We start from the raw sequence: 22,654 nt of genomic DNA on the forward strand, positions 1-22,654 counted from the left end.
ATTTCGTGTACAAGTGACCGTTCTGTTGCAGTATGTTACAAGTAAATGTCAACATTTGCTTTTTGCACTTCTGTCTGCACTATACGCCCGTATTTGTCGTTTCCAAGCACTATGTAATCTCGCCTTGCGTGAATTTCCGTCGATTTAAAACGGACCAACCCTGAGACTTTGTATTTTTTTAATTTTAGCCAAGTGCCTCTGTCTATAATTTTGCAGTATAGAGCTAACTTAAAGAAGATTTAAAAAGCATTAGTAACGTTAAATAGCGTTGAGACTAAGCAAAGATAAAAATGTTTAAATCGGCGTTTTTCTATCTGTTTGCAAAGGCACAAACGTGCTCTAGGATGGTTCCAAGGGTGTTATTTACTATTAAAAAAATATATTGTCGAGTGCAAGCGCATCTCTTGCGTTACAGAACTGTTAATGTTTTGCTATTTAACTGTTGTCTTGTGCTGTAAGGCCGACTGTTAAGTTTAGCGGTAGTTTGTTTTGAAGATATCCCTAATTTGACCTGATGAATTACGGCTGCGCAAAAGCTTTTCAATATGGTAAAACAGTTTGTGGTTAAACAGTACATCCTTGTTTTTGCAAGCTCGCAGTTTAAAAAATGTAGATCCACCAGTTTCAATTAACAAAACGACATTCGAAACTGTAAAAAATCTTTTTTATTTGTTCAGGAATTTTTTTGTTAAAACAATGTAAACAAAACCTGTTTGTATTAATCGCCATGAGATTTTATGACTTAATTGCACTTCGTTCTTTATATTTAAATGAGTTGACTTTGACACTGTTTAACTATTCGGCCAACTACTTTTTTATTTAAATCTTTAGACAAATGATTTGGATCAAAAGTAAACGTTTGAATTGAATACAGTTTTGGTTAAATTGTGTTCTTTACGTCATATTTTTATATAACACAGTTTGCGTGCTATTTCGTTTTATAATTGTTTTTACTTCATATCAATGGTGTGCATGTTTATGTCGACCGGGGAGCGTGCAAAAGGCATTGGTCCTCAAACCGATTCACCTAGCTCAGTGATTCTCAACCTGGGTACCGCAGCACCCTGATCTGCCGTTTCTAATCTTCAGAGGTGCCGCGACATATTTGGGAATCGAATTTTTGCTCAACTCTTACAACTCTTTTGTAATGGAGTGGAATAAATCCCACTATAACTTCTTACGTTGTGTAGAGTTAATGTGTGTTGTTCCAGTTGCGTTTATTGTGGCATTCTAGTAAATTACCTATACGGAAAAATCTTATAGCGTTGCCGAAATCTATTTATTATTTTTGAGCGGAGCCGCTATAGCCATTAAAGGCTGAGAATCACTGACCTAACTGGAGTGCTTGCACACTGAAATCCGAGTTCAGCCTGCTGTGGAGTAGTCAGGCTGTGTTGCGATTTACTGAATTACATATCTCTTCAACCGCCCATCGCCTGTTTCCGCGCATTGTGTCTTATTCAATAGTGACGTCAAAAGTTGGTGTGCGCGTTGTTCACCAAAAGCTCCCTTACATACGAATCGTAGCCGTCGCATCCTGCCAGCATCGAAACGCTAAACCTCGCCGTTTGTCGCTTACCGACCGTTTGCGTGTGTCTTGTTTTTTCAGAGATCGTGGTTGACTCTTTGCCCTGTTGCCGGCTGGATGGAAACGATGCAGAACATCAGGACCGCACTGAACTTTAGGTAAGTGAAGTTCAAGTGATTTTAGGCACTTGAAACGGCCGGTGGAAACGTCAGTGAAGATATGTTTTCGATAGGTAGCATTGTGACGATCGTGTTATGTAAATTGTAAAGCACATGTCCATAATACTGATGGTCAAAAACATGTGCAGATGTATTCGTAACACCCACATTTAATGTTTGTGACTCCTAAGAGCAAAATACTATTTGAAAATTGTTTTTTTTTTGTAGAATTTTGTTCTTTACCATTAATTCTGTACATATGTCGCCTTGGTCACTGCCAATAACTTGTTTTTGGTGTGTAAGGTTTATAAATTTATTTGATGACGTTATCTTAATCGTAAATCATTACTTGCAGTCCTACCTTAAACAAATACTATGTATAACGTTCGTTGTATGCGCCCCGGTCTATGCGCAGAACGTTATGCGTCTCTTATTTCAGCCACTAAACAGTCACGCACAGTTTGAATTTGAAGCTTGTTGTAATGAAGAATGAGTGAAAGAAGCTGACACAGTACAGAAAGGAGACGGTTTCTACACAAAAGGCAATGTGTCAAAAGCAATTAAGTGCGCACATTTTAAAAGGGCTTCAAAAATATGCGCACTTTTTTCACAATGTGCGCACATTTTGGCGTGCACATTTTTACGCACATTGTGTAAAATAACGCCACGTCCCCTGTTGAAGTAACCAGCACAATTCGCGATCGGGAGTCGCTATTCGCCAGCACGAGTCTTGACGATCAGTTGACGCACGATTCCCTTGCGATCACGAAGTAGGGCCTACATCGATCACACGACCCAGAAGCCAATTGCTCCTAGGCTGGTTGTCATCTGCCACCAGTAAGAAGTCGCGACTAGGTGTTAGGGGTTTTCCCAAGGAACCATTTCGTCGTCGGCAAGAGACGCCCTTGCCCAGAACACGTCGTACCGCTACACCACATGTAATGATCCAGTAGCGTTGCCTGAGGGACGACCACGTGTACCCATCTCAGCATGTCCGACTTCATCATGCTGTTGCATGATTACCAGGTCCGTCACTCGGTGGTTATATGGAAGGATGATTGGGTGCTTTACATCAAAGTCGATCATCGCTCGTTCAAGTCTTCCTTCAACTCTCAAAATTCCGTTCACCAAACTCAGTCTTCTTTTGTAGGCAAACAGCTTTGTCCTTTGTCTCAGACACCGCAGCGATTTCTTCGCCGAAACTGCTTTGCTGCACGTATTTCACTATTTCGACCTCGGCAGCTCTGAGTTCGACAACAGTCAGGCGACCCGTCGCAGCTTGATATTTCGACGGGAAAAGCTTTGACAGCAACATCAACTTGTATCGAAGTAACCATCCAGCAGCCCTTTTCAGGCGATTCCAGGATGAGTATTTGGCGATTAGACGATCAGTGGAAGACCCATTGGCAATCAAACAGACGGTTTGATCCTCCTTCTTTTCATTTAAAAACTAGAATGGCAACGGCGACAAGTCAGGTGGGGAGGCCCAGGTATCCTCGCTTTAGGTATTTTTTGACCTTTCAAGTATTTTTTGACGTTTAATCCACGTGATGCCTCGTCGGCCGGATTTACGTTCGTGCTTACGTGCCTCCATTGACTTGGACTAGAAACATCTTCAATTTTGGCCAGGCGATCGGCCACAAACACGGGAAAGTGCTTCTTGCAGTTGCGAATGCTTAGCAAAACCGCCGTCGAATCCGTCCAGAATACCTATCGACACTCGCCCAAATCCAATTCCCTTCTCACAAGTCCAATTTGACCGCGAGAACGGCCGCAGATAACTCCAAGTGCGTAATTGAACATGTCTTTAGGGGAGCAACCCGTGCTACCCATCACAAATGAATAGTGAATTAGTCCTCGGTCGTCTACGAATCTCAGGTATTTCACCGCACCGTAGGCTGCAGACGATGCATCAGCAAAGTGGTGTAATTCTGGGTTCGCACCTTGCCAAAAACGTGTGGCAGCACGCATCTAGGAAGAGTAACATTTTCCAGGCTCGGCAATTGAATCAGCCACTTTTTCCACGTTTCGGTGTCAAGGTGTCAAATACAATTAACTCGTGGTACGATTTCAAATATTATGCTCACTAACTATTTGGTGAAACGGAAGAATTTGAATCGGCGTCAGGTACATAACATTTCAAACGCCTAAATAAAACATGCAATTTAACCAACAAGGCCTCATTATGACGACACACGCATGAACACACTTACCAAGAGATTAGGCAAATGTGGTCGCCCTCTTTGGATCGTGAAGTTTTTTCACAAGAGGTGTGAACTATACTTTGCCGTGACTGACATATATTATTTTATGTAATCAATCACTTAATCTCAATTATTCTCAGTGATATGGATTTTATTTATCCGACCTTGGTGTGACGCAAACCAGTTCTGTAATGACTTAAGTCAATAACATGATTTAAGTGCACTTAAGTCAATGTTTTTAAATGACTTGACTTGACTTAAGTCTTTTGTCTTAAATAACTTAACTTGACTTAAGTCTGTTGGACAAATGACTCGACTTAACCTAAGTTTTTTGACAAATAGCTTGGGTTAAAACACTTTCATTCAGCATTGTTTTTCTAAAATTGGGTTATTTATCTCAGTTTTTGCGCATAAAACAAGTTGCTTGCTATATGTTGCATTTATGCTGTTTTTGTTTTTTATACTTGAGTTATTTCTTCTAATCATACAAGTTTACAAGAAAATAAAGAATTGGTGGTTGTCACATAACAAACAACTTTAAGTGCTCCATGTTACTAGGCCTAGTTAAATTGCTAAATTAACGTTTTGCTAAAGAAACCACGGATTTTAACAAATAGGAAATTGAGGAGAACCCCTGAATAAGACGATCCACATAAATACTGTAACAGAGCAACAATAAGATTTTTACAAAATTAAGACACTTCGATTTAGCGCTCTTGCTGGCCAATAGTTTTACGATTTTGCAAGTATAAGTATACACCAAATTCATATCATAGCTAATGATGTTGTTTTACTTGATTTTGATAGGGGTATTGGAACCTTTCACTTTGAAATCAGCCTTAGATTATTGGCCGGCATGGCTGTCGGAATTTTTCTTTCGACATGTTTAGTTCCAAGCAACCTGTGTTCTACCACTGTTTCTAGACCGCCAAAGCGACAACAAGGCTTGTACATAGGTAAATAAATTATAATTTAAACCCTAACCCATTTACAACCCCACCCTTTACCCACCAATAACCCCGAACAGAGCCAAAAATCCAATTCAAAAACAGCGGCGCCCTAAAGGCCCCGATTAACTAGGGCGTGTAAACGTTCGAACCAAAACGGCAGATACCAAAGTGCCAGCCCTAAGGCTGTTGATCGACCCATATCCTCTCCCTACAGTGTCAGGCGTTATTTTAGTCGTATAGGCTCTATTCCGATAATTTATTTGGGCCTTATTCCGACAGATACAGGACTTATTCATTTGATCTTACTCTGTGCTGGATATTACTGCGTAGTTGGCTTTATTATGTCGTTGATTTTAATACTATGGTTTTATAGAATTTTATGCTTTAGGTATTGATGGGTTTTTCGTTTTATTGTTTGTTCCCGCCTTTATTAATAATACAGCAATACATTAAAAAATTAAAATGCAAGTATTTCAAAAACCTGATGTTGTAGAAAATAATTCAGCGCCGAAAATACTTTAAGAATCAATCTATCACACCCCGTTTAAATGGTCTAGTGTGGGGGAATGCACCAGGTCATGTACCCGAAAAACTGTAGTTTTCAATTTGTACTCTATATGTAACTGCGAAATCAGCCAAAACTAACGACAATTAGTACCGGATTTTCCAATAAGTTACTCATTTCTACTGTTGTAATGACTTGAGTCAATGACTGTACCGTACTTAATTGCATTGTTTTAAAGTATCTTGACTTAGGTATTTTGCTCAAAAGCATTTTGAAATCAGTTATTTCGGCAAAAAACTTTGGGTAAAATTAGTTTCTAGCCAAACTCAGTAGCGTAAAATTAAATACCATCACATTTTGGTTAAATTAATCTACTAATTGTTGCAATTTGTTTGTTTTGTAATAAGGATATCATTTTTACTAATTTAGAACATTTATTCTTAATGCTACTGATGAAACTTGGACAAGGCCTTAAAATTAATTTGACTAGAGTTGTTTTGTAATTCATTTGGCATTGCTAACATTGCTAGCAAAATGACTTGTTTACAACATTGCTAATAGCGATATGCAATATTGACCAGGAGTCATGTCGGCAAACAAGTTTTTGTCGGAGCGCGTTGTAGCTGCGTTGGAGACTTGGGCTCGAGGCGTCAATGCCAGGATTGAGATATTCAGTCAGTTCACTTTTTTTTCGAATCTATGGGGTTATACGATGCTACGGAATTTGAAAAGCGGTCGTTCCATAATTGCGCTTCCCGGTGTAGACGATAATGCCTATCCTCCGCAAAAGAAGAGCTTCTCGGCCGTCAAGTACATGTACGACAACTACATCGACAAGTAAGACCACACTGTCTGTTCAAAGTGCTGGATTTGGTGGTTAGTTTAATTTTGAAACTTACTGTGTGTCTCTATAATTTGACAGACAATTGGTGTTTAAAACGATTTGTATACTTGATATTATAGGCCTATATTGTAATTGAAATCAGTTTCTAGTTAAGTATCCGATTCCTTTTAGTTTTTCGGAGTTTTTGTGTATTTTGTTTTTTTGCTCTATGTTAAAGTTTTCTAAACAGGGCCTGCCCCTAGACTAGACCATGCCCTTTTTCTAGGCAGTTTTGCTTTTTTAGCAGACCTATTCTAGTTTAAAACTCTACCATTCATCGCTTCACACACTTTTTGGAATTTAAAGGCAACCTCAAGTATATTTAAATCGTTCAATAAATTTTCCTGCAGATATGACTGGTTTCTGCGGCTGGATGACGATGCTTACGTAGACGTCGACAAGCTTATAAGATTTCTGAGTCTCATAAATTCCTCGAAGCCCGTGTATTTGGGCAATCCCGGGTATGGAGCGAATGCCGGAGATCGCGTGCCACCCGGTGAAAACTTTTGCATGGTGGGTAAATGTCAGTGTTGTAAATCAGTCATTTCGAAATCCCATTTAAGTTTTTTGTGAAAGAACTGAAGTCCAAGTCACTTATCTTAATAAAATAACAAGTTGAATAGCAGTCCAAGTCATCGACTACTTGAGTAGGCCTAAAATCAAAAGTCCAAGTCATTATTACAGCAAGTCATCTCCAAGTCACATTACTGATATTCAAATAAACGATAAACCTTCAAAATTGGAAAGCTCTTCCAATTTCGAATTATAAGTCAACTAAAAAGATGAAAATACAGCTTAAAGCAATCTGATTGTTTCTACAAGAAAAACTTTAATATTTTTATTGGGGTTTAAACAAATGTGTGCCAACTATATAATTGTATTGCCGATGTCAATTCATAAAACTGTTTCTTGTCGCACAATTGCGAGTCGATGAAACAATGTTATGCGAAAAATAGGTGAAAAGCCCTTTTTAAAAATTAAGTAGGATTTTTGACTCCATTGTCACAATTGCCAAATCAATGATATATTTTGTCTGGCTTCTTTTTCAACTTACCTAAATCTTTCGTAGAAAAAAAACTTTTTTTGCGGTTTGACTTTTGACAATTCTGTGGCCAAATCAGTATTTCTATTTTGTCCAACTTTGATAAAAAAAATTACATTGCTGTTAAGTGTTCATTGTTATATTTGCCGACTCGCTATTTCTATTTTATCTTGCTACCGTTACCAGTTAGCCACACAACTATTCAGGCTGCAACGTTTCTATGTTTAGGGGGGACCCGGAGTGATTATGTCACGTGGCCTGCTGAGAATGTTGGGACCAAGTCTGAAAAGCTGCTTGGGAACGCTCTACACTGAACATGAAGACATCGAGTTTGGTCGCTGCGTGACCAGAGTGACTGGGGTGAAGTGCACGAACGCGTACGATGCCTCCGCCCTCTTCCACTTGTACATTAATGCACGCGGAACACACCCGGAGGACATCACGCACATTTCTACTGGGGTAATCGGTAAGGTATATTTGGGCGCTGTTCTTAAATCCTACCACAACGCACATCTTTCGGGTTAGGGTGCGGGTTGTTAGAGTTTGGGTTAGGGTGGGATATGCAATATTATTAAATAGTGAATATAGTAACACTTGACCCACCCACAACCAAACGGTAATCAAACATTCTTCATTGATTTAATAACTGTGGTAGGATTCTAGACCAGCGCCTATATTTAACACAGAGCCTATGTCTGATGCGAAGTGCAAAACTAGTCCTTCAGTAAAATGAACACTAAGCGCCCTAATCTTTAAATTGGCTACGCCTTTCCAGCAAACTAACTTTTAGCAAAAAATATTGACAAAAAGTAATATTCAACAATATAAATATTAATACTCAGCGATATTCACCCTTAGCTGTCGGACAAGCAAGTTTAAACTTTAATGATGTAAACTAGGAGGCACCATTTTTAAAAGAGCCACAGCTTATGTTCTAATTTATTCGGGAGGGTTGTTTGATGTTCCGACGAAAATTCATAACGGTATGGAATCCATTTGCGAATTAAATTTGAAATTTTAGGCATGTTTGCCATGATTGGCAAGTTTTCAATGTTTTTTTTTACTTTGCTAAAATGCAGCATATTGTTAACAAAGGTAACTAGGGTTAGAAATCGATCTTCTGGTGTAAACGAAGTATAAACCGACGTTTCGACAGAAAAATAACGCATTCGGAACGCTACTTGAATTTCAGATCGGACCAGCCTCCACAGCACAAACGCTCGGTTGTGAACACCCTGCTAAACCGAGCTTTAAAACTTTGCACTAACAAAAAGGTCTAAGTTAACGAAATTAAACATGTTAAAAAGGCCACGAGAATAAACGGATACCCCGACTGGTTGTTCAAACCGAAACTAACCACTTAGCAGCTAAACCAGAACCTAAAGGTCTGGCCATTATTCCTTACATTGCAGGTCTGGGAGAAAAACTAAAACGTATTTTGAAAAGATACGGAAAGCCGTAATCGTTGGTCATAAAGCAACTTCCGAGGGGCTAGATCACAGATGTTATTGAACACATATGTTTGTGTGTGTCTTTCATTGATTGATACGGACTGATGATCCCCCAGTGTGAAGTTGCTTGTACTAACAAAATGTGCAAGTATTGGCGCATGGTTGTTTCTCGACTCGCTCCTCTCTGAGCCTGCATAGCTCAGTTGGTAGAGCGACGGTCCCGGCTTGACCGGAGTTCGTGAGTTCGAACCTCACTGCAGGCCAGTTATTTTACTGGCTTGCTCTGCTTGCATCATAGATCGACAGATTCGGCGAGTCTGCAATGGCTTTTCGGTGTACTATTGATACGGAAGCCGTAATCGTTGGTCATAAAGCAACTTCCGAGGGGCTAGATCACAGATGTTATTAAACACATATGTTTGTGTGTGTCTTTCATTGATTGATATGGACTGATGATCCCCCAGTGTGAAGTTGCTTGTTCTAACAAAATGTGCAAGTATTGGCGCATGGTTGTTTCTCGACTCGCTCCTCTCTGAGCCTGCATAGCTCAGTTGGTAGAGCGACGGCCCCGGCTTGACCGGAGGTCGTGAGTTCGAACCTCACTGCAGGCCAGTTGTTTTTCTGGCTTGCTCTGCTTGCATCATATATCGACAGATTCGGCGAGTCTGCAATGGCTTTTCGGTGTATTTTGAAAAGCCCCGACATTTCTACAGCTTTCAAACCGGCTAGGAAAATTAGAAACATTTTTACCTTCACCGAAAGATCCAGTTAAACCAGAAAATCGTCAAGGGGTTGTTTAGGAGATTCTCTGTGGAGGTTGTTCAGCAACATACATAGGGGGATAACGATCCTTTCACACCAGGAAACTTCAACATATACGTGATGTCCGCCACGAAAGGACATCCCGATCAGCTCTAGCAGAGCAAACGGTTGAACTTCGACACCGAATTGATTGGGATAATTGTAAAATTCTTTACCGGGAACCGCACTATTACAAAAGGCGGTTCATCGAATCATTCCGGATTGACAAATGTCCTAACACCATGAACAAAAAAGGATTTCGTGGTATTCGGTTACCTACTCGTCGTCATAGCTAACGCCATGGCTGATAAACGCTCGTTGTCCGACGGCGCAGTTGTGCACCGGATGACTTCGTCGCGTCACAGCTTATCGTATCCTTTAGCGACGTCTAGATTTATTAATTTTAATTTATAGTCTTTTCATTTTTACTTCTTAGTACATAAGATGGCTAAGGTACTCCCGTTTTAATTATTAACACTTATGAGGTCAGCTGGTATCTGCTGTCGAAACTTCGGTTTATACTTCGTTTACACCAGAAGAGCGATTTCTATCTATTGATATGTTGCCTGTTGGAGCTAACTCTGTTTTAAAGGTAACGAAGTTTCGCAGAGAGATAAAGCATTTGTTTTTTAAACAACAGGCAAGTATTACGCTGTTGTGTAATAATTTGTCTAATTTTGTTTAATCGGCCAAAGTAATGACGTCACTCGGGACTACAAAAAGTTTTGGATCTAAATTGGGTCCTACCAAAATGGGCGAAGGCAAAACGATTTTCCGAAGGCGAGTTATACTGTGTCCAGTACATTTCAAGAAAAACAAAAACAATATAAACGTAGGGCGGCATAAAACTGGATAAATAGCCCCATGTGGCCCACTCCTGTTGTGTTTATATGCTTGTAATACACTCAGAAACCTTTTCGTTTCAGATCATGCTTTGATTTATCACTGCAACAAACACCGTGAAGCGCAGCTTTCTCTTCACAGCAAAGTGCTTAAGCGAAGAGCTGAACAGCTGGCTCTCAAAATTGACCATATTCAAAAAGACCTGGCAGAGTGGAAATCGAGACCGAGTGCCGCGGTAACCGTTTTTAGCCGCGAATTTTTAAAGAAATTATACGCCAGCCAGAAATAGTAAACGCTCCACTTAGTGGCTTTTCACTGTCGCTGTGTACAACCTGGTTTTAAAAGAAATCTTTTTTAACAAATTTCAACCAAAAAATTATAAAACGTAACTGTATATTCAGATTATTTCATGTATCCAAGAAAAAATATAACCTACAGCACTCTTAATAATATCACACTTTCGTTTGGCGCGAAAGCTGCACGCCTATCACAGGTTAAAAACCACCGGCTTATGGGCAAACCTTGGCCAAAGAGTTTTAAGTAAACGTGCTAATCCCATTTTTCGCCTTTTTATAATTTGACATTGTATAATTTAATTCAGTTTTAAGATTGTCAGTTTTGCAAGGCCCTTTTTACGATCTCGGGTACACCAATTTTACGACCTTATATATCGTGTTTAAAAAATGACGGATAAATGACAAAGAGGCCAGCCCTTCGGAAAAATACTGAAACATTTTATTCGTACAATATTAATTACTACGTTTGTCATACCATTTTATTATGGTAGATTCTTCTACTTATAGAGTCCGCAACGGCAGCATGCTGTTTATTCAACGTACGCCAAGGGATGGTCCTATCGAGACGGTCCCTTTCCAAAGAAGTACATTGACTCGTCTGAAAGATTCATTGACCAAATCATCGTGAAGAAAGCCCAATCCGAGATCTACTCGTCCACCAACAAGCGTATGGTGTGCAACACTATACAGACCTATATCAACCCAAATTCGCCCAGTTGCTTAGACTTGTACGTCCACGTGGCTTGCAACACTCTGACCGAGACAGTAACAAGGCGCCAAGAATTCCGCTTCTCTCTCAAGTACGGCTTTACCCAGATGGCGATCTTCATGAACGAACGCCGGCCGCTCGCCGCCACGGTAACACAAATCATTCGCAAACTGAAATGCAAGAAGGGAGACAAGGGTTGCGGCATCAAGCACACGCCAGTCCATTTCAATTTGGAGCTCAGCGACCGCAAAGCTAATTTCGAGCGCTTTCTAACGAGCTTCGAAGACAACTTTCTGTCACAAGATGACAACGTCCACCTTCGCGTGTGCCAGTTTTGCAGTGATCAAAGCTCCTGCTCGAAGGGCGAGTCGGGATTCGACGCGGCGGCGTACGTGGCCAGGCTTGGGCTGCGTTACCCGCGCGCGATGCTGAAAGTTCACAAAATGCCAACGGGGGCTCCGTTTTCGCGCGGCGTCGGCTTACAGTCTTGCGCCAACCAGGTGGTAGACGACGGTGGAATACTGTACTTTGTCGACGTCGACTTGGTTTTTCAGCCTGAACTCTTGATCCACATACGCCGGAACACGGTTCGCCACTCCACGGTGTTTTACCCAATGTTCTTCAGCCAGTACGATCCCAGCAACGTGGGTGAGGTCGCGAACGGCATAAACGAGGCGAACGGCTTCTGGCGATACTTCAGCTACGGCATGTTTGCCATTTACAAAAGCGACTTCGCAATGATGAGGGGCTTTGACCTGAAGTTGAAAGGCTGGGGATTGGAGGACGACCATATGGTAAGAAAGACATTATACTTTAATCACAAAGTTTACCCATACACAATATCTATTTTGCCGTTATACTACAGTATTCACTATTCTCTACATATTTAAATCGTAAAATATCAACCTTTGTTCATTAAACAAACGGACCAGTTGTTAAGTTAGCGTTAATAGCTTAGCGAAATAGCCGACAACGAATTTCATCACGTGCTTGATTTTACCGGTCACTGTCTTGCTTACAGTGAGATTTTGATGGGCCTTTCTAATATTAGTACCAACGATAATCGCCGTTATTGTTGGCCACTTTAAAAGTGACAGATCTTAGTTAATAATATGCGCATATGATTAGTATTTATCAGTGTACAAGTCATTTTGAAATGACTTAAGTCCCAGTCAAAGGCAGGCCAATTCCAAGTCAAGTCCCTGTGACAAAAAATTAAACATTATAAACTATTAAAATTGGTAAACGAGTTCGATTACGAGCAATAACCGAATTAAAAAATAACAAAATACGCAACATATTGCACATCATGTTATGTAAAAAAATGAGGGTAACAACCTACTTTTGTAAAAAAATGCCTAATAAAAATACCTAATTTTAATCGCAGTCATTTGTCCGAAAGATCTAAGTCGAATCAAATATTTTTTCCAAATGACTTCAGTCAAGTCAAGTCCTTTGAAAACAGTGACTTTAGTGCACTCAAGTCATGCCTTTAAGTCATGGTGGCATAAGTCATTGCAACACTTGTGTTTATGGTCGGCCTACTTGTTGTATGCCGAACTCTTAAGCCTACTACAAATACAGTTCTCTTCGAACCGACAGAAGTCTGTCACCGTATAGGCGTATATAGTGCTTCGTACTACATGCAGTCATCTTATTATTTTAGAGTATGGCTAAGCAGCAACCTTTATTTTATTTATCTTTCTAGCTGGAAACCATCGTTAAAGCGCGTTTTGATGTCTTCCGAAGCAGGGAACCCGCACAGTTCCATATTTTCCACAACAAAGTGTGCAGCAAAAATCTCACCAGGGTTCAATACGTAAGCTGCCAGCGCTCCCGGGCCGAACATATGGGTTCAAAAAAAACGTTGTACGATATTTATTCAAAAACACGTGCTTAAAACGCGGTATTATAGAGCCTAACTAGTAAGCGGAAACCAGACCATTTTTTTCTGAGATTAAATCAGCATAAATATACACATGTATGGCGGATAACACAACTGCAAGCCATGGACACATTTTCAAACATGCCAGCAATTAAAAAGGTTTTTTGCACTTGCTCTTTGGATGGTTTTAACCAACGCCAATTTCAACCAAAGCTTCCTAAAATACTAGATTTCGATAAGTTAGGAACTTACAAATTTCGTGCTGGTTAAACTGTACCGTTTAAGCACTAACGCTGCTCAAACTTGTTTTATTTAAGACTATTTATTTTATAGTTACGCTTATTTGGTTTTTTATTTAAATCTGTAAATTTTTAAGAGATAATAAACAGAGAGTTATCCATTGAAAAACTTTATTGTGCTGTCAGGACTAAAATCAAATTGTTTTAGCCGAGTGCCTGTTTTTATCAAACTTCTATTGAGGAACTTGCAGTTATTTCAATAAGAAAATCGTGTAAACTTGATATTATTTCTTCTACTTGAAACCACTTGCACCAAAACACTTTGGTGAAAACGACTAAATAAACTTACACCACCACTGAAGTTTTAGGAATTCTTTAAATACCATCAAGACGGACATTATCCAATGCTTGCCTAGCTGGTTTCTAAACCAACATAAAAGGTGGAGCAAAGCGATCAATGCTTTATTTATAGAACGACAACAAGTGTGAAAATCTTTGCAATCACTTATAGGCGAGCTTCTGCCACAGTCGAAAAAAGCAGTAATTTCTACTTTTAATTAAAATATTGGAAAGATATGTTTGGAATCCAGTGTCCCAAAGAAGTTTTACGAGTCGCAACAAGCTTAGGCTACAAACACCTATAGCAATCTATAAAAGCTCTGACCCATAAAATGAAAAGTTTCGCACTGATTGTATCGATCAGCGTCCGACGTAACGAAAAAATGAAGGAACTTTTTTAAAACAAATCTGTTGTATAAGCGGGGGCCAGTTTAAACTTTTTGTAAATATGCAATCAAACCGTTTTTAGCAGCAACTGACTGAGTTTTAGCGCAATACTCAAAAAGCATTCAGAGATCAAAATAAAAAAACAGCTAAAAAGTAGTAAAAAGGGTTGGGGGGTGGAACTTGCCCCCTGGAATTTTAAACCTTTCGATCTCTGCGCTAATGTCCGATGTTGGTGTAACATCGACATTTGTTTAACTGAAGCAGATTTTTAAAATGAGTAATAATGTTGACTATCGTGCGCGTTTAAAAGTCTCCACTTTTATGCAATGATGGTTAACGCAAAATTATGCTCTTTAAGCATATTTTAAGACCACGTGCTAAGTGTGCAATGGACACAACTTTTTCCCCCTCAACCACAGCTTGTAAGTTAGCGCACTTGGCACACAGCTCGGCGCAATTGTTGCGCTAAACGTGGCATGATAACACCCGGGAAAACCGATCGTGGTTTAGTATTGCAGGCGGTAAAAGGCGTGCTTGTAATTTAGCGTTTGTTCCGTTCATGGAACTTGAAATCTGCGCTGCTGATAGTCTTATGTATGATTCTACCACAATTAATCACACTTAGTTTACGGTCTTGGTTTATTTTTTCGCCTGAAGTTAACGATTGCACACTGTGGTTTCGCAGCTGGCGCCTGACATGACGCACGTGCTCGGTTTTACTGGACGTATTTGGCTGTTTCTGATAAGTTTTTTTATGACGTCTTGCAATGACCATTCTATCACTGTTTTATGACGTCAATATTCATTAACGCCAGACGAAAAATAGGGGAATTCCCTAAGTTGAGAATTCATGAGCCTCCTTTTTGATTTTCTGGTCACGCCCCTGATTGCCCCCCCCCCCCATGGAAAATTTTCTGCGGGCGCCCCTGCTTATGCCCCATACTAGTGGCATCGAGTGTGGTATTGCTGGAAAGGTGCGATCAAGGTCTACAACAATTTGTTAATTAAACGGTGCGGAATTGAAAATTTGATCTTTTTTGGGGGATGTTGCTGGGAGCAAAAATCGCGATATTGTACATATTCAATGATAAATATCGAATTTCTTAAACTTTAAATTTTTTGAAAATTTTTCTTTGTTTAGCCAGGTAGGGTAGACTACAGCGCCGTGTAGAAATTTATGACCAATTTTAATATTGAATATCAATATTTTTCATAATTTTTTTTTAAATTAAAAAAATATAGACCATTCTTAGTAGGTATTGTGATATTTTTTTATAAAATTTTTGTCGTAAATACGTTTATTTTGCCTTTATTTTTTTTGTGCTAACTCTTTGGTGCTGTGTATAGCCTTTGGTAAAATATATATGATTTAAATCAGGGGTCGGCAACCTTTTTGGCACTGCGGACCGGTTTAAAACTACATTTCGCCGACCGGCCATAAAAAACAACAAAGGTTTAGGAAAGGAAATTTGTTACAACTTTCAATGCGAACTTTATGCTTGTTTTGCTGCAAAGAGATGCTCCCACCTAGGAATTAATAAACTAACGGAAACCCGCGGGCGGCATCCGGCCTGCCAAGCAATTTAATTTAACCCAGCCCGCTGCTCATTTTAATAAAACTTTTAGGCCTTTTTTTGTTAAACTACACTTGTATACCATTATAACCAATCCCTATACTCTTACTAGCTTGTCAAACTAACGATATTTAACGCATTCTTTAAAAATAAGTCACACTTTTGTATAACATATAATAATGTATGATTCCATTTCCAGGCCCTACATGGCACTTTCAATAGTTAGCCTAACGTAGTATAAACACGAAAAAATGGCACTTTGAAAAATTACGAACCGCAGACCGACACCTGAAAAGTATAAGATAGACATCCGTACATGGCTTGCCAGAATAGCTTTTTTGACAACAAAAATCATTTTTTAAGGTGGTTGATGTCAGAAAAATCGTTGGGCTTTTTGGCTTTTTTGTCATTTTTATAAAGTCTAAGACTAATTAATGCACATACGTTTTTTCGAAACCTTTCCTGCCTAAATTTCAAAATAATAAATTATTTCATTATGGGACATAGTTTATAAACATTGTTTGCATGCAATTCTATTGCACTTTAAGGTGAGCACGCTTAAAATTAAAACACGTGATATTTTAGCCCATTTTTCGATATATTGTAAGTACTAGAAGTTAGATTTTGTAATAAAAATATGCAATATGGATGTTGTGAAAGTGCTATGTAACTCATATGGCCACAACACACTAGTTGTTTTGAACCTCACGAGAGATTGATACTATAATTGAGATTTTTTATCATACCTATCAACCATTGAGTAGTAGGCTATATTGAAACGAAGGTAAATGTGTTTTAAATATAAAAATACGTTTAATTTTTTTTTGACTTTTTATCAGGTTTTTCCCTACAGTTCGTGGAACAAAATTTTAATCTGACAACACTGCTACGAACCGGTAACCAACTTCTCGCGGACCGGCGTACCACTGATTTAAATTGTGACAGCACCCCATGGTTTTTAAATGGGTAAATCCCTGTTTTATTACATTTTTGATAATGTAATGAATTAAAAATATACATGAACTGTAATTTTTGCATCCTTTTACTACAAGCAAGACTTTTCTAAATAAACCACAAATGGTGTTTTCTTTGACGTACCGGCATATTCATCTAAAACAAAAAGAGCGGAATGCTTCAAAAACAAAATATACAATTTAAATGACAATCAAATAAGCGTAAAAAGCAAATAAATAGTATTTAATGAAACAAGTTTGAGCAGCGTTAATGCTAAAACGGGACAGCAGAGAATTTGTAAGTTCTCAACTTTTCGAAATACATAGTGTAGTATTTTAAGAAACTTTGGTGCAATTATAGGCGTTGGTTAAAAGCATCAAAAACAAAACACATTGTAGAGTCTACAATGTAGACGCAAAAACAGTTAAATTGATGGCATGTTTAAAAATGTATTTCTCATGGCTTTAAGCTGAGTTTTCTGTCATTTATGTGTATATTTATGCTGATTTAGTTACAAAAAAGCAGATTCAGCGTACAGTGTGTTTGCCAATTGTTTAGGGCGCTCTAAAATATCACCTTTTCGGCGGGTGTTTTTTTGAATAAATATCGTACAACGTTCTTTTTGAACCAATGTGTTCCGCCCGGGAGCGCTGGCAGCTTACATATTGAACCCTGCTGAGAGTTTGGCTGCACGCTTTGTTGTGGAAAATGTGAAATTGTGCGGGTTCCATGCTTCGGAAGACATCAAAACGTGCTTTAACGATGGTTTCCAGCTAGAAAGACAAATAGAATAGTAGTTGCTGCTTAGCCATACTTTAAAATAATCTCCTGACTGCATGCAATACGAGGCAATATATATTGGGCGACAGACTTTATCCGGTTCGAAGATAAATGCATTTGTAGCAGGCTTAAGAGTTCGGCATACCAGATGTTCAACAATTCGGCCGACCATAAATAGCATTGTTGTAATAACTTAAGCCACTGACTTGATGACATGAGTTAACTTAAGTGCACTAAAGTCTCTGTTTTCAAAAGACTTGACTTGACTTATGTCATTTGGGTAATAAAACTTTGACTCAAGTCTTTCGGACAAATGACTGGGTTAAAATTGGGTATTTTCATTAGGCATTTTGTTACAAAAGTAGGTTGTTTACCCTAATTTTTTTACTTAAAACGATGTGCTATATGTTCCATTTTATGTTATTTTTTAATTCGGTTATTGCTCGTAATTGAGCTCATTTACCCATGTTAATAATTTAATGTTTATTTTGTCGCAAGGACCTGACTTGGAATTGACTTGTTATAGTTATGACTTGACTGGGACATGATTTATGACTTTTTGGGAAAAAAATTGACTTTGACTTAAGTTATTTTACGAATGACTTGACTTGGAATTAAGTTATTTCAAAATGACTTGTACACTGATAAATACTAATCATATGCGCATATTATTAACTAAGATCTGTCACTTTTAAAGTGGCCAACAATAACGGCGATTAGCAAGTTAGTGTTGTTGCTGATGTTAGTAAGGCCCATCAAAATCTCACTGTAAGCAAGACAGTGACCGGTAAAATCAAGCCTGTGATGACATTCGTTGTCGGCTATTTCGCTATTAAAGCTAACTTAGCAAACCGACCCTTTAGTTCAATAAACAAAGACGATAGTGTCCGATTTAAACCTGTAGAAAATAGAGATACCAGTAACGGTAGTATAACGGCAATACCAGATATTGTAAATGAGTAAACTTTAGTTCAAGTATAATGGATTTTTTACCATATGTTCGTCCTCCAATCCCCAGCCTTTCAACTTCAGGTTAAAACCCCTCGTCATTGCGAAGTCGCTTTTGTAAATGGCAAACATGCCGTAGCTGAAGTATCGCCAGAAGCCGTTCGTCTCGTTTATGCCGTTCGCGACCTCACCCAAGTTGCTGGGATCGTACTGGCTGAAGAACATTGGGTAAAACACCGTGGTGTGGCGAACCGTGTTCCGGCGTATGTGGATCAAGAGTTCAGGCTGAAAAACCAAGTCGACGTCGACAAAGTACAGTATTCCACCGTCGTCTACCACCTGGTTGGCGCAAGACTGTAGGCCGACGCCGCGCGAAAACGGAGCCCCCGTTGGCATTTTGTGAACTTTCAGCATCGCGCGAGGGTAACGCAACCCCAGCCTGGCCACGTGCGCTGCCGCGTCAAATCCCGACTCGCCCTCCGAGCAGGAGCTCTGATCGCTGCAAAACTGGCACACGCGAAGGTGGACGTTGTCGTCTTGTGACAGAAAGTTGTCTTCGAAGCTCGTTAGAAAGCGCTCGAAATTAGCTTTGCGGTCGCTGAGCGCCAAAATGAAATGGACTGGCGTGTGCTTGATACCGCAACCCTTGTCTCCCTTCTTGCATTTCAGTTTGCGGATGATTTGTGTTACCTCGGCGGCGAGCGGCCGGCGTTCGTTCATGAAGACCGCCATCTGAGTAAAGCCATACTTGAGAGAGAAGCGGAATGCTTGGCGCTTTGTTTCTGTCTTGGTCGCAGTGTTGCAAGCCGCGTGGACGTGCAAGTCTAACCAACTGGGAGAATTTGGGTTGATATAGGTCTGTATAGTTTTGCACACCATACGCTTGTTGGTGGACGAGTAGCCCCTGGAGCGGACTTTCCTCTCGATGATTTGGTTAATGAATCTTTCAGACGAGTCAAGGTACTTCTTTGGATAGGGCCCGTCCCGATAGGACAATCCCTTGGCGTACGCTGAATAAACAGCATGCTGCCGTTGCGGACTCTAACAGTAGAAGAATATATCGTAATAAAATGGTATGACAGACGTAGGATACAAAGAAAGATTATAGCCAACGATTTGATCGAGCCTTAAGCCAATTATTCTTAACTTGTGATACGTATGCAGATTTCACGTCTAACGTACGTGTGTTATTCTTAAGACTGTTGTAAGATGCAAGATTAAATTTATTTTTGTGCATATTTGCAATCATTGAAAAAGAAGAGCACGACAAATAACCAGCGAAAGAAGACAGCGAAAAGTAAAAATATATTTCTTCTTGGACACATTAATTCTGCCCGTAATCGAAACTTACAGTTAAATTTTACAATTTTTTTGGTTGAAATTCGTTCTAAATGGTTTCTTTTGAAAACCAGTTTGTACGCAGCGACAATAAACAGCCACTGGATGGTACGTGGCTAAAAAGGCAGAAACCCGCTGCCTGTAACGACGTGTACTATTTCTGCAAGCGTACATTTTTTAATTAGCAGTCAAAACGTTTACCGTCGCACTCGGTCTCGATTTCCACTCTGAAAGCTCTTCTTGAATCTTATCAATTTTGAGAGCCAGCTGTTCAGCTCTTCGCTTAAGCACCTTGCTGTGAAGAGATAGCTGCGCTTCGCGGTGTTTATTGCAGTGATAAATCAAAGCATGATCTGAAACGAAAAGGTTTCTGAGTGTATTAAAAGCATATAAAATATGACAGGGGTGAGTCACACGGGGCTTTTTATCCAGTTTTATGCGGCTCTTCTTTTGTTTTGTTTTAGCGTTTCTTAGAATGTACAGGACACAGTATAGGGGTCCATGAAGGACTCATTGAAATATTAGTGTATATTTAAGATGTTATCAATTTAATAAAGAAAACAATTTAATTAAAAATAAAATGGTTTTGCACCGAATGTATTTAGACTCCATTTCACATTCACATTTTTTGACGAAAATTAGCAAATTTTTGAAAAAATCTATTTGTACTCTCTGACGTCAATTTATGACGTCATTTTTTTTATATTTTTCATCTTACAGTGGTCCACGCGAGATGAAAGAAAACTTTAGGGGTTCGCGGTAAAAAAAGTTTAAGAACCCCTGCTCTAGGCTATATGCAATATGCATATCTATACCTGTAATAGAAGAACAACCGAGATATGATCAGTCCGCCAAGAAAACCAGTTATAAGAGAAAATATTTTTTTGTAAGTTTCTTCTATCTAATTGGAATAAGAGAAAAATTGTGTCAAGAATATAAATGTTTTTCTTTTGTGATTTCAGTTTACCACTGTAAGCGATGATCGTTACTTGGTATTGAATTTTCAAAAACAGAGACGGGACAAAAATACCGCTGTTCTAAACTAATGCCAAATTACATTATCACCCAAATGACGTTATTAGGCCAAACAAACATAATTAGACAAATTAATACGCACCAACGTAATGCTTGCCTGTTGTTTAACAAACAAACGCTTTAGCTCTCTGCGAAACTGCGTTACCTTTGTTAATAATATGCTGTGTTCTACCAATAAAAATTTAAGTAGAAAACGCTCAGTGAAATCGCAAATGATGGCAAAAATTGTAATTTGGTATGGTACATAATCTATGGTTCTTAGTGAAGATGTTGTCTTCTAGTTTATGCCTATATCGTTAACGTTGAACTTGTTTGCTCGACAGTCAAGGGTAAATATCGTTGAATATTATTATTCATGTTTGTGAATATCAATTTTTTGAAATATTTTTTCTAAAAGTGTGTTTGCTGGAAAGGTGTAGCCAATACAAGGATGATGTAAAAAATTCACTTTGCAACATCACAACTTTCGGAGATATTGCTCTATAAAAATCTCGGCGCGCCCACTTCGCTCAGATTACTACAAGAGGACCATAGTTCAGCACTTTGCATCGGGCTTATAGGCTCTGGTGCGTCATGATGACATCTTTAATCGCGAGGTGTGGCAAAGGTAACCTACCGATTACCCCAGTTGAAATATGCGTAATGTCCTTTGGGTGTGCTCCGCGTGCATCAATGTGCTGGTAGAATAGGGCGGGGGCATCGTACGCGTTCGTGCACTTCACCCCAGTCACTCTGGTCACGCAGCGACCATACTCGATGTCTTCATGTTCAGTGTAGAGCGTTCCCAAGCAGCTTTTCAGGCTCGGTCCCAACATTCTCAGCAGGCCACGTGACATAATCACTCCGGGCCCCCCCTAAACATAGAAACGTTGCAGCCTTAATAGCTGTGTGGCAAAGTGGTAATGGACTTAGCCAGATAAAAAAGAATAACCTGACTAGGACTTAATGTCATTTCAAAATACTTGGTTTACAACACTGACATTTACCCACCATGCAATAGTTTTCACCGGGTGGCACACGATCTCCGGCATTCGCTCCATACCCGGGATTGCCCAAATACACGGGCTTCGAGGAATTTATGAGACTCAGAAATCTCACGAGCTTGTCGACGTTCACGTAAGCATCGTCATCCAGCCGCAGAAACCAGTCATATCTACAGGAAAATTTATTAAACGATTCGAATATACTTGAGGTTGCCTTTATATTCTAAGAAGTATGTTGAGCGATGAATGGTCAAATTTTAAACGGGAACGGGTGGCTATAGGTCTGCTGACAAAATAACTGCCTGAAGGAAAAGGCATGGTCCGTCTAGAAGGGGACGGGCCCTGTTTAGAAAACTTTAACATAAAGCAAATAAGTATTAAAAAAATTAGGAAAACTAAAATAAATCAGGATACTTGCCTATACTAACTGATTTCAATTACATTATAGGCGAAATATAAAGTTTGCAAGTATTAAACACCAATTGTCTGTCAAATTATAGAGACGTACAGTCAGTTTAAAAATTAAACTAACCACCAAATCCAGCACTTTGAACAGACAGTGTGGTCTTACTTGTCGATGTAGTTGTCGTACATGTACTTGACGACCGAGAAACTCTTCTTTTGCGGAGGATAGGCATTGTCTTCTACGCCAGGAAGCGCAATTATGGAACGACCGCCTTTCAAATTCCGTCGCATCGCATAACCCGATTGATTCGAAGACGAAGTGAACTGACTAAATATCTCAATCTTGACCTCGACGCCTCGAGCCCAAGTCTCCAACGCAGCTGCAACGCGCTCCGACAAAAACTTCTTTGCCGACAT

The 22,654-nt window shown here is 39.4% G+C and overlaps 2 protein-coding genes and 1 non-coding gene across 3 annotated transcripts; 2 read left to right on the forward strand and 1 right to left on the reverse strand.

Moving 5' to 3' along the window:
• Window positions 1–6,057: 6,057 nt before the first annotated feature.
• LOC146145566 (chondroitin sulfate synthase 1-like) lies at window positions 6,058–13,270 on the forward strand. The gene is made up of 6 exons (XM_083390615.1): window positions 6,058–6,182; window positions 6,579–6,741; window positions 7,499–7,736; window positions 10,449–10,600; window positions 11,169–12,164; window positions 13,079–13,270. The coding sequence occupies exons 1-6, from the start codon at window positions 6,058–6,060 to the stop codon at window positions 13,268–13,270; spliced, it is 1,866 nt and encodes a 621-aa protein (XP_083246741.1).
• Trnaa-ggc (transfer RNA alanine (anticodon GGC)) lies at window positions 9,258–9,332 on the forward strand. The gene has a single exon. It is a non-coding gene; the product is annotated as a tRNA-Ala (tRNA).
• A 3,630-nt stretch (window positions 13,271–16,900) lies between the features above and the next one.
• On the reverse strand, window positions 16,901–22,654 carry LOC146145568 (chondroitin sulfate synthase 1-like). The gene is made up of 7 exons (XM_083390617.1): window positions 22,404–22,654; window positions 21,840–22,002; window positions 21,466–21,703; window positions 20,016–20,167; window positions 18,522–19,517; window positions 17,325–17,521; window positions 16,901–16,904 (listed from the first exon to the last, which is right to left on the reverse strand). The coding sequence occupies exons 1-7, from the start codon at window positions 22,652–22,654 to the stop codon at window positions 16,901–16,903; spliced, it is 2,001 nt and encodes a 666-aa protein (XP_083246743.1).

Source organism: Ascidiella aspersa, chromosome 5, assembly GCF_963924565.1.
Source record: "Ascidiella aspersa chromosome 5, kaAscAspe10.2, whole genome shotgun sequence".
Lineage (NCBI taxonomy): Eukaryota > Metazoa > Chordata > Ascidiacea > Phlebobranchia > Ascidiidae > Ascidiella > Ascidiella aspersa.

What these genes read in the sequence shown, in the direction of transcription:
- LOC146145566 (XM_083390615.1), top strand. Translation starts at nt 6,058, where the DNA reads ATGCTACGGAATTTGAAAAGCGGTCGTTCCATAATTGCGCTTCCCGGT. An exon ending in TACGACAACTACATCGACAA is followed by an intron (nt 6,183 to 6,578) that starts GTAAGACCACAC and finishes ATTTTCCTGCAG; the next exon opens with ATATGACTGGTTTCTGCGGC. An exon ending in GATTGGAGGACGACCATATG is followed by an intron (nt 12,165 to 13,078) that starts GTAAGAAAGACA and finishes TTATCTTTCTAG; the next exon opens with CTGGAAACCATCGTTAAAGC.
- LOC146145568 (XM_083390617.1), bottom strand. Translation starts at nt 22,654, where the DNA reads ATGTCGGCAAAGAAGTTTTTGTCGGAGCGCGTTGCAGCTGCGTTGGAG. An exon ending in TACGACAACTACATCGACAA is followed by an intron (nt 22,003 to 22,403) that starts GTAAGACCACAC and finishes ATTTTCCTGTAG; the next exon opens with ATATGACTGGTTTCTGCGGC. An exon ending in CCGGTGAAAACTATTGCATG is followed by an intron (nt 21,704 to 21,839) that starts GTGGGTAAATGT and finishes TTCTATGTTTAG; the next exon opens with GGGGGGCCCGGAGTGATTAT.